The sequence below is a fragment of the Torulaspora delbrueckii genome, chromosome 5, assembly GCF_000243375.1.
Source record: "Torulaspora delbrueckii CBS 1146 chromosome 5, complete genome".
NCBI lineage: Eukaryota > Fungi > Ascomycota > Saccharomycetes > Saccharomycetales > Saccharomycetaceae > Torulaspora > Torulaspora delbrueckii.
The window spans coordinates 432,856-443,586 of NC_016505.1; the positions used below are offsets into that span (position 1 = coordinate 432,856).

At 42.6% G+C, this 10,731-nt stretch overlaps 5 protein-coding genes across 5 annotated transcripts; 4 read left to right on the forward strand and 1 right to left on the reverse strand.

Moving 5' to 3' along the window:
* Positions 1–37: 37 nt before the first annotated feature.
* TDEL0E02250 (Pal1 family protein) lies at positions 38–1,697 on the forward strand (the record flags this gene model as incomplete). The annotated part of the gene is made up of 2 exons (XM_003681631.1): positions 38–309; positions 596–1,697. 2 exons carry the CDS (start codon positions 38–40, stop codon positions 1,695–1,697), a joined length of 1,374 nt encoding a protein of 457 aa, XP_003681679.1.
* Positions 1,698–1,758: 61 nt separating this feature from the next.
* MRP1 (mitochondrial 37S ribosomal protein mS43) lies at positions 1,759–2,682 on the reverse strand (the record flags this gene model as incomplete). The annotated part of the gene is made up of 1 exon (XM_003681632.1): positions 1,759–2,682. The coding sequence occupies one exon, from the start codon at positions 2,680–2,682 to the stop codon at positions 1,759–1,761; it is 924 nt and encodes a 307-aa protein (XP_003681680.1).
* Positions 2,683–4,230: 1,548 nt separating this feature from the next.
* On the forward strand, positions 4,231–5,508 carry SVF1 (Svf1p; the record flags this gene model as incomplete). The annotated part of the gene is made up of 1 exon (XM_003681633.1): positions 4,231–5,508. The coding sequence occupies one exon, from the start codon at positions 4,231–4,233 to the stop codon at positions 5,506–5,508; it is 1,278 nt and encodes a 425-aa protein (XP_003681681.1).
* Positions 5,509–5,900: 392 nt separating this feature from the next.
* Positions 5,901–7,664, forward strand: TDEL0E02280 (sugar porter family MFS transporter; the record flags this gene model as incomplete). Its single annotated transcript, XM_003681634.1, has 1 exon — positions 5,901–7,664. The coding sequence occupies one exon, from the start codon at positions 5,901–5,903 to the stop codon at positions 7,662–7,664; it is 1,764 nt and encodes a 587-aa protein (XP_003681682.1).
* A 1,123-nt stretch (positions 7,665–8,787) lies between these two features.
* On the forward strand, positions 8,788–10,503 carry TDEL0E02290 (sugar porter family MFS transporter; the record flags this gene model as incomplete). Its single annotated transcript, XM_003681635.1, has 1 exon — positions 8,788–10,503. The coding sequence occupies one exon, from the start codon at positions 8,788–8,790 to the stop codon at positions 10,501–10,503; it is 1,716 nt and encodes a 571-aa protein (XP_003681683.1).
* Positions 10,504–10,731: the final 228 nt, after the last annotated feature.

The following is a 10,731-nucleotide window of genomic DNA, read 5'->3' on the forward strand; positions in this document are numbered from 1 at the left end:
ACTCTCTTTTGGCGGATATAATAGAGAGCTTGTAGCGATGATCAGTAGATCTGGGAGCCAGCGCACCGGTAGTGCAACGAACCGACCATATTCGTCGAACAACCCGTTCAGAACCGCGGCCAATGACTCCAGTGTGGCCCAATACAGCTCAGATCGACAATTCCAGGATTGGGTCAGAGCCAATGGCGTTCAATCACCTTACGCGCATAATAGCAGAGCCAACTCGAGTTCCAGCGTTGCAGAATCCATTGAAGAGCATCAAGAAGAGTTGGATCAGTCTCCAAGACCTGCTCGGATAATGGCAGAGAAGTATGTATCGTTTTATGCCCATAAAACACAATTTTCGCAGGAAACCAAGCACTCGGTGGGAACTAGGACATCAATTGAGTTCTAGTCGATAGTCTACATCGCCTATCAACGGCCTTTCAAGGTTTGTTTCAGTTTTGGCCTTTAATAGTGAGGCTTCTCGAGGGCCGCTTTTCGACAGCGAAAGGGGCATTTCAAGAAACAAGTTTTATAACATCAGTGATAGGGGGATTAGAGCTGCGTTTCGAGTGAATAGCAGTTGATCAGAGTTACTAACATTGAGTAGAAGTATGTCACCATCGTCTAATAATCCATTTTTAGATGACGTAAGTTCCAGTAGTGGAGATAGTGGACAACCACCAGTGTACCCCGTCAAAGGCTCGAGAAGCAATGTTACAGCTAAAGAGGAGAAGGACCGTTTACGTGATCGGTATAAAGAGGAAGACGATCTGACTGGTGATCTGCCTCCGTCTTACGACGAGGTGGCTGGTTCGAGAAAGGCAAAATCAAGTTATCCCAGAGAGAAAGAGGGCTCTAGTGGACGTCGTAGCCACTCACACCGTCAGCATCGTCATAGGGAAGAAGGTAAACGTGAGAGTGATCGTGAAAGAAGTCATCGTCATCGTAGTTCCTCGTCTAAGGAACAGAAAAAGAAGGGCAAGCCAGGTGTTACGCCCAAGAATGTTGATACGATCGATAAGATGGATGTCACAGGGTTATTTGGAGGATCATTCCATCATGATGGGCCCTTTGATGCTTGCACCCCACATAGAAATAAGAATTCTAAAGCAGCGCCCGTGATGGCATTCCCGGCTGATGGGCCTAACAATAGCATTGGAGGAGCATCTGCAAAGAAATCAGCATTGAACGAGGTTTTTGGCAGAGAAGAAATCGATGACGACGACGACCTTTACAAGTCAAGAGTACCCAATAGGGGTGTGACAGCGGGCTCTAACGGTAGTACCTCCACTTTAGATGCTATAAAGCCTAACGCTAAGACTGTAACACAGTTTGATGTTAAGGGCAGAACGCATGCCGTACATGGGCCTACAACAGAGGGGCTAGGGTCTACAACTTTCTTGGATGGAGCACCAGCGTCGAAGATCGCTATAAGGGACGATATCAAGCAGCATGTTCATCAAACGCGTACTGGCGGGGTGCAAAGGAAGAAATCTTTGACCCAAAGATTGCAAGTGAACGGCGGGCCCAATGCCGCTACTACGGAACCCTTGACTTTGGCAAAGACTCATAGTGGACATTTGGAGAACGGGGATGATGAAGACGAAGACGCGTACCTTGGGGTACGTTTCGATGAAGGGTCTAGGAAATCATCCACTGGTAACAAACTGCTGAGAAGGGTCAAGAGTTTGAAAGTTGGTAGGAAGCCCTAATCATATATAGAGATTTATTATTTTATTGTAAGGCGTGTGTATTTACAGGTAAAGTGGGTTTTCAGAAAAGTCCATAGGAAACGGCTTGTTTCGGTAATCTAGACTCGACAACATTCCACTCGATAGATTCCCATACGCGATCCAAATATCTCTGCTTACCAAAGATACCGTAGTCATGTAGCCAGGCCTTTGGTGATGCGTCGATAGCCAGTAGTGGTATGTAAGATACTTTCTTGTATGCCTCCGTTTGTTTTGCCTCTTCGACTGATTTGGACATGGAAAATGTCGATTCTTCCGGGATGTTTTCCAACTGAGGTGCGTTCTTTGAGTATTGCAATTTCAAATCATTTAGATGACCACTGTGGTTGAAATTAAAAGGAGTACCAGCGTTGTAAGTGTTTAAAATGAACAATTTATCAAAAACGATCTGAGTATCTGTATCACTGTTGGAAGATCTTCTTGCCACTAGCCAGGTAAACCCATCGCCAGAGATTGCGGCATTTGAATTCAACAGCAATGACCTGAACTCTACTACGGACCCAAATGATGACACTATAGCGTTGTGTAAAGCATTGTTACCATTGGACAATGGCTCATTGGAATATTTCAAAGAAAGGTCTGGTGTGTTGAGCAATTCGCTGGAGTCATAGTCGTTACTGTTAGGCAGTGGCTGGGAACAACCTCGCAAGCATGAGAGTGCGAATCTTAAATTGAACAGTAGCGAAGCGTAATTCACTACATGACGTTTGACACCAGATTGTGCATTTTCATATATCAAAGTTTCCAATGGAGTCTCCTCAGACTGATTTGTGAATTTGTTCAACTTATTGGTATAAAGATCAGCTCTATCAAACCAAGCATTTTGTAAACCTCGCGATGAGAACAATCCAGCTAACGGAGAGCCTTGAGTTAAGTGATCTAACGATGGGGTGATATAAGAACGGCTGAATTGGCGGAGTAGGGCACCCTGAGAACGCTTAAACATCTTGATCGAGCCTGTTAGAGGAGCTTAATGTACTTTAGCCATTGACAATTTTTTAATGAGATTGATTATAACTTAAAAGAAAATCACGTGAAATGGATATTACTATATAGTATAAGCATCAAGAGTCGATAATGAGCAATAGTCAAATTTTAGTGATATAATGACTGTAGATTCAAACATAACGGTCCCAGTTCCACCTAGGAGATTTTCCTAGTCAATTGGATGATTTTCGATGTATTGGTGTTGAAATCCACTCTGAAAATTCTTGTCAAATCGCGCCCAGATAATATGATCATCGTTTCGATTCTTTCCGGCATTGGCAGTCAAGCAATATCTGATGTTCCATTCTGAGCAGCTGCTTCGATAATTTGGAACCCGGTCTGCGGGAGGCGAATAAATCTTTGATGAATACAGTAAACCATTGCGAATGCAGAAGAACCCTCAACCTACGTCATTCTGACCAACATATCTCTAACGATGATTCTAGACTCTGAGCATTTTATTGGAAATCTCAATACTATTGATTTTAGCTACTTTAGAGATGACTGTCAGTATTCTAGATTTTGACGTATTGAAGGCATATTCATGTGATAAACAAAAAATTGATCCTTCAAGTCATAATTTAGTTGTTTGCGCGTTTGTATCCTATTGGAAGCTACCGCTTTTTGGGCTCAACCTCAAGTGTTCAGCAAAATGTTTTAAAGCTCTGGAGCCGAAGCGTATTTTGAGTACTATGACAAACCTCTTACTAAACTTTGATTCACATCAAGAAAATCACCAAGATATGAAGAAGTAATTGGGCCCTCCTCACTCAATTGTATATATCTCGTGCCAAATCCTTCTTTAAGCTTAAATTGTTTAGTCCTGAGGTCCTGATGCCTACACCAACCTCCGCATAACTGAGCATCAACGCTATCTACCTAGTTCACATTACTCGACGTTTAGCACTGATAATTATTTGCGAACCAGTTTGGCTCACAGAACCTTATGAATAAACTTTGGAATACATTTCAATTCTAAAATATGCTCCTGTTTTAGCCATAGAACGGTAGCTGACGAGCACATGATAGCTCCAGGACCCTGACGAATGGCTGCAAAAACTTTATAGATCATACCGTCATATCAACACTTTACGCGAATATATTCTCTCGTACCTCCTTGTAAAAAGACAGCCGATTCTTGATATCTCTAATATCTATCTGTTCATGTACCAGATCGTAATCGAGGCCATTATCTGCTACTAATCAGCTATTCACCATCCCAGGATTACGAATCATCCTACCTCAAAGAGCCCCTGAATAACCCATTTCTACTCGCTTTCTCTGGAGACAACCAACAACCCAATTCATGCGTGGGTACACCAAATCAGGACGTCTCCCAACTCCTATAACTCTCAACATATGGCGCATCTCATCTCTTAAACGAGTCTTGAGCTGAAAAGTTTCAAGTTGCCCGGCTCGACGTCAAATTTTTGGCTTGTTTACCACTCTTTAACAACGAATGCTCTCGATGACCACTCAATAAGTTCACCGACTAAGTCTCTACAGGATGTTGAAGTGGATTCAGGGTGGCCTTTCTGCTGTTACTGGTATCGCAGAACCAGAATATGGTAGTGATTACATTCATACTGTTACAGACCGTGTTGAGGGCAAACAACCTTTTTGCGAGACTACACGTGAAGATTTCTGCTGGTTAAAGCCAGATCATACGAATGTGGAGACTGTTACCTTCTATTTTAGTGATTTGACGACCGGAGTGGTTGGTTTTGCTCAGATCATTCACTCAAACATCGTTGGAATCCACACACAGGCACAGTTTACGTTTAGAATCTTTAATTCCAAGAAACCAGATGAGTTGAATCTCTGGACTTCTACTAAACTCGAGGATTTTAGAGTTGAGGGTCCAAATTTCTATGCAAAGGATCTTTCTTTGGAGTTAAATGAGGAAGATAATGAATATCATTTCGTATCTCAAGTGAATGAGAAATCTACTGTGGATTTGACGTTTACAAGGCTCACGCCTGGTTGTAAAGTCGGTGAAGATCCAAACACGTACTATGGTGACAATTTGGAAGAACCTTGGGGTAAGATGAGACATGTATTTTGGCCTAGAAATTCTATCCGTGGTACGATAAATTTGAAGAAGCCAGAGCCAACTGAAAACGAAGAGCAAGAAGAAGAACCACAAGAGACTGGTAAGAGCGTTTACGAAGAGCAAACCATTACGTTTGGCCCTAATGACAAGGCTTATTCGATGTTTGTGATGGCATTCCAGGGGATGAAACCGCATCACGCTGCAAAAGCTTGGAACTTTATGTATTTCCACTCGGAGAAACATACAGCTGTTCTAATGGAATTTGTTACGCCCAAGTCCTACGCAAACACTAAAGTCACAATCGGGATCCTTACTTCAGATAAAGATATTCTTGCTGTGACTACGAACAACGAATTCAGTCACCTCGACCCACAGATCGATTCTGTCGGTTGGAACGTACCACAGTCTGTGAGTATTGCGTATGATGGGTTCTCCCCAGAAGTCACAGACGAACAAGTAGCCAGCGGAGATTACAAGAAAGTTACAGCCAAAGTAGAGGGGCCTTTGCAAAATCTCATTGAGAGAATCGACGTCATGAACGAAATTCCTAATTTCATCAAGACCATCGTATCGGGCGTCGCTGGTACAAAGCCTTACATCTACCAATACGCAGAGGACAACTTTACCCTTCAAGTGGATGATCAGCCGTACGAGCATGGCGTGGCATGGACAGAAGTCACCTTCATATCCGAGTCCGATGTCATTACTGAGGAGGCTTACAACGAATCATAATCCCACGACTACTCTACTTTTTACATAGATGTAATATCTCCTTATCGCACTGTCGTCCTCTTGCTGTTTCCGTAAGCGATGAGCCTCTCGCCCACCTTGTCGTCCTGTTGGCCGGACCCTTGCTTGTATTTGAACAGCAAACTGCGCCGGACTCTTCCTGACATGTACGTCGCCGCTCTGTTGTGACGTCTAATAGTCTGGGGGTGTGGTTGGTTGATGACTAGACCTCCGGAATAACTTCGAAGCATTTCTTTTAAGAGATGGTCTGCTCATTCGCAGAAGGAGTGTCATTGAGACGTTTAGCTGGTCGACGTCGAGCTATATAAACGTGCGGGTGGTACAAGATGAACATTTTCTAGATTCAGTTCGAGAGCAGCAACATTCTTTTAAGCATGTCGGAAGGTCAAAATATAGCTGTTGCGACAAGCACTAATTCAAATTCAAATTCTAACTCGACGTCCATCGAGAAGACAGATAAGGCTGCTGGTTATGCCAGTGGTGGGACAGCTGCTGACGGAGCTGATTTGGAGCAGTTTAGAAGTCATGATGAAGGTGAGAAGGATGAGATGACTCAGCTGGTCCGCGATGCGGACCAGCAGGCTGCTACCATGAAGAAGTCTGACCTGATGTTTGTTTCGTTATGTTGTGTTATGGTTGCATTTGGGGGTTTTGTATTTGGTTGGGATACTGGTACTATATCTGGGTTTGTTAACCAGACCGACTGGATTAGACGGTTTGGGTCTTATAACCAAAATACTGGTCAGTACTACTTGTCTGATGTGCGTACAGGTTTGCTGGTTTCGATCTTCAATATTGGGTGTGCCATTGGTGGTATTGTGCTCAGTAAAGCCGGTGACTTGTATGGTAGACGTTTGGGATTGGTTTTCGTTGTGGTCATTTATACCGTTGGTATATTAATTCAAATCTGTTCTTTCGATAAGTGGTACCAGTACTTTATTGGAAGGATTATATCTGGTTTAGGTGTAGGTGGTATTACCGTTATGTCGCCCATGTTGATATCTGAGGTGGCCCCCAAGCAAACTAGAGGTACCCTTATTTCGTGCTACCAGTTGATGATCACTGGTGGTATCTTTTTAGGTTACTGTACCAATTTTGGTACCAAGCAGTATGATGATTCTACGCAATGGAGAGTACCACTGGGTCTGTGCTTTGCCTGGGCTATGTTTATGATCGGTGGTATGTTGTTCGTGCCAGAATCCCCACGTTACTTAGTAGAAGTTGGTAAGATGGAAGAGGCAAGACGTTCGTTGGCTAGAGCCAATAGGTGTCCCACAGAATCTCCATTGGTAACTTTGGAATTAGAAAATTTCCAGGCTTCCGTAGAGGCTGAAAAGGTCGCGGGTAGCGCCAGTTGGTCCGAATTGATCACTGGTAAACCTGCTATCTTCAAGCGTACCCTGATGGGTGTTATGATCCAGTCCTTGCAACAATTGACTGGTGATAACTACTTCTTTTACTACGGTACTACGATTTTCAGAGCAGTCGGGTTGGAGGATTCGTTCGAGACTTCGATCGTTCTCGGTGTAGTCAACTTTGCCTCTACATTCCTTGCATTGTACACTGTGGATCACTTTGGTCGTCGTAAATGTCTACTATGGGGTTGTGTTGGTATGGTCTGTTGTTACGTCGTCTATTCATCCGTCGGTGTCACTAGATTATACCCTAATGGTCAAGATCAACCATCCTCTAAGGGTGCTGGTAACTGTATGATTGTTTTCGCATGTTTCTACATCTTCTGTTTCGCTACCACTTGGGCTCCAATGGCCTATGTGATCATCGCCGAATCCTACCCATTAAGAATCAAGTCCAAAGCAATGGCTATTGCCAGTGCTTCTAACTGGCTATGGGGTTTCTTGATTGGTTTCTTCACTCCTTTCATCACATCCGCGATCAATTTCTATTACGGGTACGTGTTTATGGGCTGTATGGTGTTTGCATTTTTCTATGTCTTCTTCTTCGTCCCAGAGACCAAAGGTTTGACTTTGGAAGAAGTGAACATCATGTATGAAGAACGTGTCTTGCCTTGGAAGTCAGCATCTTGGTTACCTCCACACAGAAGGGGAGCCGACTTTGACGCAGATGCCTACACTAGGGACGACCTCCCCTTCTACAAAAGAATGCTGCGTAGAAATTAATCACAAATGCATGCTCACACTCGGTCATAATGTAATGAAACTTTTGCTTTAATTGGATGTTGGGTTAATGAACACTCTTGAATACTTCTTTTATTCATAACTAATTAGGTAGTTTAAACAAAAAATTGTTCTTTATCACGCAAGCCTAAGGAGCTTCAAGAATTTACCAATCGCTAATTGCTTCTGGTGCAAATGATTGATAACTTATCAATACTCCTTTCAAGACAGAGTAAGCATACTAATTTGACCCTGGGAGTCCCACTCGAAAAAGACTTATTTGGGCCAACCTACCTATTTTTTTATCGTTTATTTACCAATTACGTTCGGAAAAACTTGTTGTTCCGAGGGACAGTTTGCTGCCAGCAACCGGAAAAACTTTGACCCGAGGGACAAGGCTGAAGCTCGAAATGCCAAGGCTGTCGTCGAGCTGGGCAAAGAAAGGTGCGATATTTCAAATCACTTATTCTACTTTTCTTGTTGTTTTAGCACGTTGGAGCTTAAATCTTGGAAGCTTGTAAACTCAAAATCGCAAGATCTAGTAGGAATATTCGGAAATTTCGAGTTGGAGGTTGTTTCTCCCCGCTGAAATTCGTAGTCTCTTGTTATTCAGGTCTCTCGTATGGGTTCGCTGCTGGTATGGTCCCGATCCCACCTTCTTAGTAGACTTTGGCTGGTAGGTCTCGGGAAAACTGGTTGCTTAGGAAAAGAAAGTTTTTCCGGGCCCTCACAAGGCCCTGCAGAAGAGTTTTTCCGTAGATAGTCCGCTGGGAACAACGCCGCCGCAACCGGAAAACCACTTAGAGCAGTGCGTACAACTGTCAAAATACGTCATTTTTCCGTCGTTTCTTTCAACCGACTTACGATAAAATTTTAGTCGTTCTACTCGAAGAGACAAACAGCTTATCACTGAAAATGACCGTAGAGCCCAGCAATAATTAGTGTGGGCAACAAGATGGTACCACAACACGTTCAGTGGGCAATTGCCACGAGAGAAAATGTTTGTAAAATCCTCTCACTAGATGCATCAGATCATATAAAAAGAAGACGAAATGCATCCCCAGGATAATTCTCCAATATTAATCATTGTTCTTTGGAAATAATATCGATAATATAATTAAACAAGATGAATTCCACACCTGACTTGGTGAGTCCCCAAAAATCAACGTCTTCGAATTCGAATGGCGAATTGGAATCCAACGGATCCAAATATATGAACACCCCAGAGGGTAAGAAAGGTGAAGGCAGAGATGATCTAAGTAACATCAAAAATGAGCCTGAAGTTCCAAAGCCAGACAACAGTAGGACCGCTTACATTTCCACCTGTCTATGTTGTATCATGGTTGCATTTGGTGGTTTTGTCTTTGGTTGGGATACTGGTACCATTTCTGGTTTTGTTAATCAATCTGATTTCTTGAGAAGATTTGGTCAAGTGAACAGTGAAGGTGAACATTATTTGTCCAAGGTTAGAATGGGTTTGATTGTTGCTATTTTCAATGTTGGTTGTGCCATCGGTGGTATTATTTTATCAAGAATTGGTGATGTCTACGGTCGTCGTGTTGGTTTGATTACTGTGGTTATTATCTACGTCGTTGGTATTTTGATTCAAATCTGTTCCTTTGACAAATGGTACCAATATTTCATTGGTAGAATCATTTCTGGTCTTGGTGTTGGTGGTATTTCTGTCTTGTCTCCAATGTTGATTTCTGAAGTGTCTCCAAAGGAAATGAGAGGTGCTATGGTTTCCAGTTACCAATTGATGATCACTTTAGGTATCTTTTTGGGTTACTGTTGTAACTACGGTACCAAGACTTACAGCGATTCCACTCAATGGAGAGTTCCATTAGGTCTATGTTTCGCTTGGGCTTTGTTCATGATTGGTGGTATGCTCTTCGTTCCAGAATCTCCACGTTACTTGATTGAAGCCGGTAAGCACGATGAAGCTAGACGTTCTTTGGCTAGAGTTAACAAATGTCCAATTGACTCTGCTTTCACTCAGCATGAATTTGACTTGATCGAGGCCTCCATTGAAGAGATGAAAGCTGCCGGTTCTGCTAGCTGGGGTGAACTTTTCACCGGTAAGCCAGCTATGTGCAGACGTACTATCATGGGTATTATGATTCAATCTTTGCAACAATTGACTGGTGATAACTACTTCTTTTACTACGGTACTACCGTTTTTAAGGCTGTTGGTATGGAAGATTCTTTTGAAACTTCTATTGTCTTCGGTATTGTCAACTTTGCTTGTACTGCTTTGTCTCTTTACACTGTTGACAAGTTTGGTCGTCGTAAGTGTCTACTATGGGGTTGTATTGGTATGGTCTGTTGTTATGTCGTTTATGCATCTGTCGGTGTCACTAGATTATGGCCAGATGGACAAGATCAACCATCTTCCAAGGGTGCTGGTAACTGTATGATTGTTTTCGCATGTTTCTACATCTTCTGTTTCGCTACCACTTGGGCTCCAATTGCATACGTTATCATCTCTGAATCTTTCCCATTGAGAATCAAGTCCAAGGCTATGTCCATTGCAAGTGCTTCTAACTGGCTATGGGGTTTCTTGATTGCTTTCTTCACTCCATTCATTACTGGTGCCATTAACTTCTACTACGGTTACGTCTTTATGGGTTGTATGGTCTTTGCTTACTTCTACGTCTTCTTCTTTGTTCCAGAAACTAAGGGTTTGACTTTGGAAGAAGTTAACGACATGTACGCTGAAGGTGTTCTACCATGGAAATCTTCAGGCTGGGTCCCAGCCTCTAGAAGAGGTGCTGACTATGATGCTGAATTCATGTTGCATGATGACCAACCATTTTACAAGAGAATGTTTGGTAAGAACTAATTTTTTTGAGCGTTTAAATGCAAACCTCAAACTTTTTTCACTTTTACGATCCTCAACTTCTTATCCGTTTTTTCGAACGATTTGATCTTTTGAAGATTATTATGTGTGCTAACGATTACTCTAACGAATTCAACAAGATATGATGCGAACTCTATATTGATGCAGGCGGTATTGTAGAGTAGAAAAAAATCCGCTGGTAAATAAATTATGGCACATTTTATAGTATTT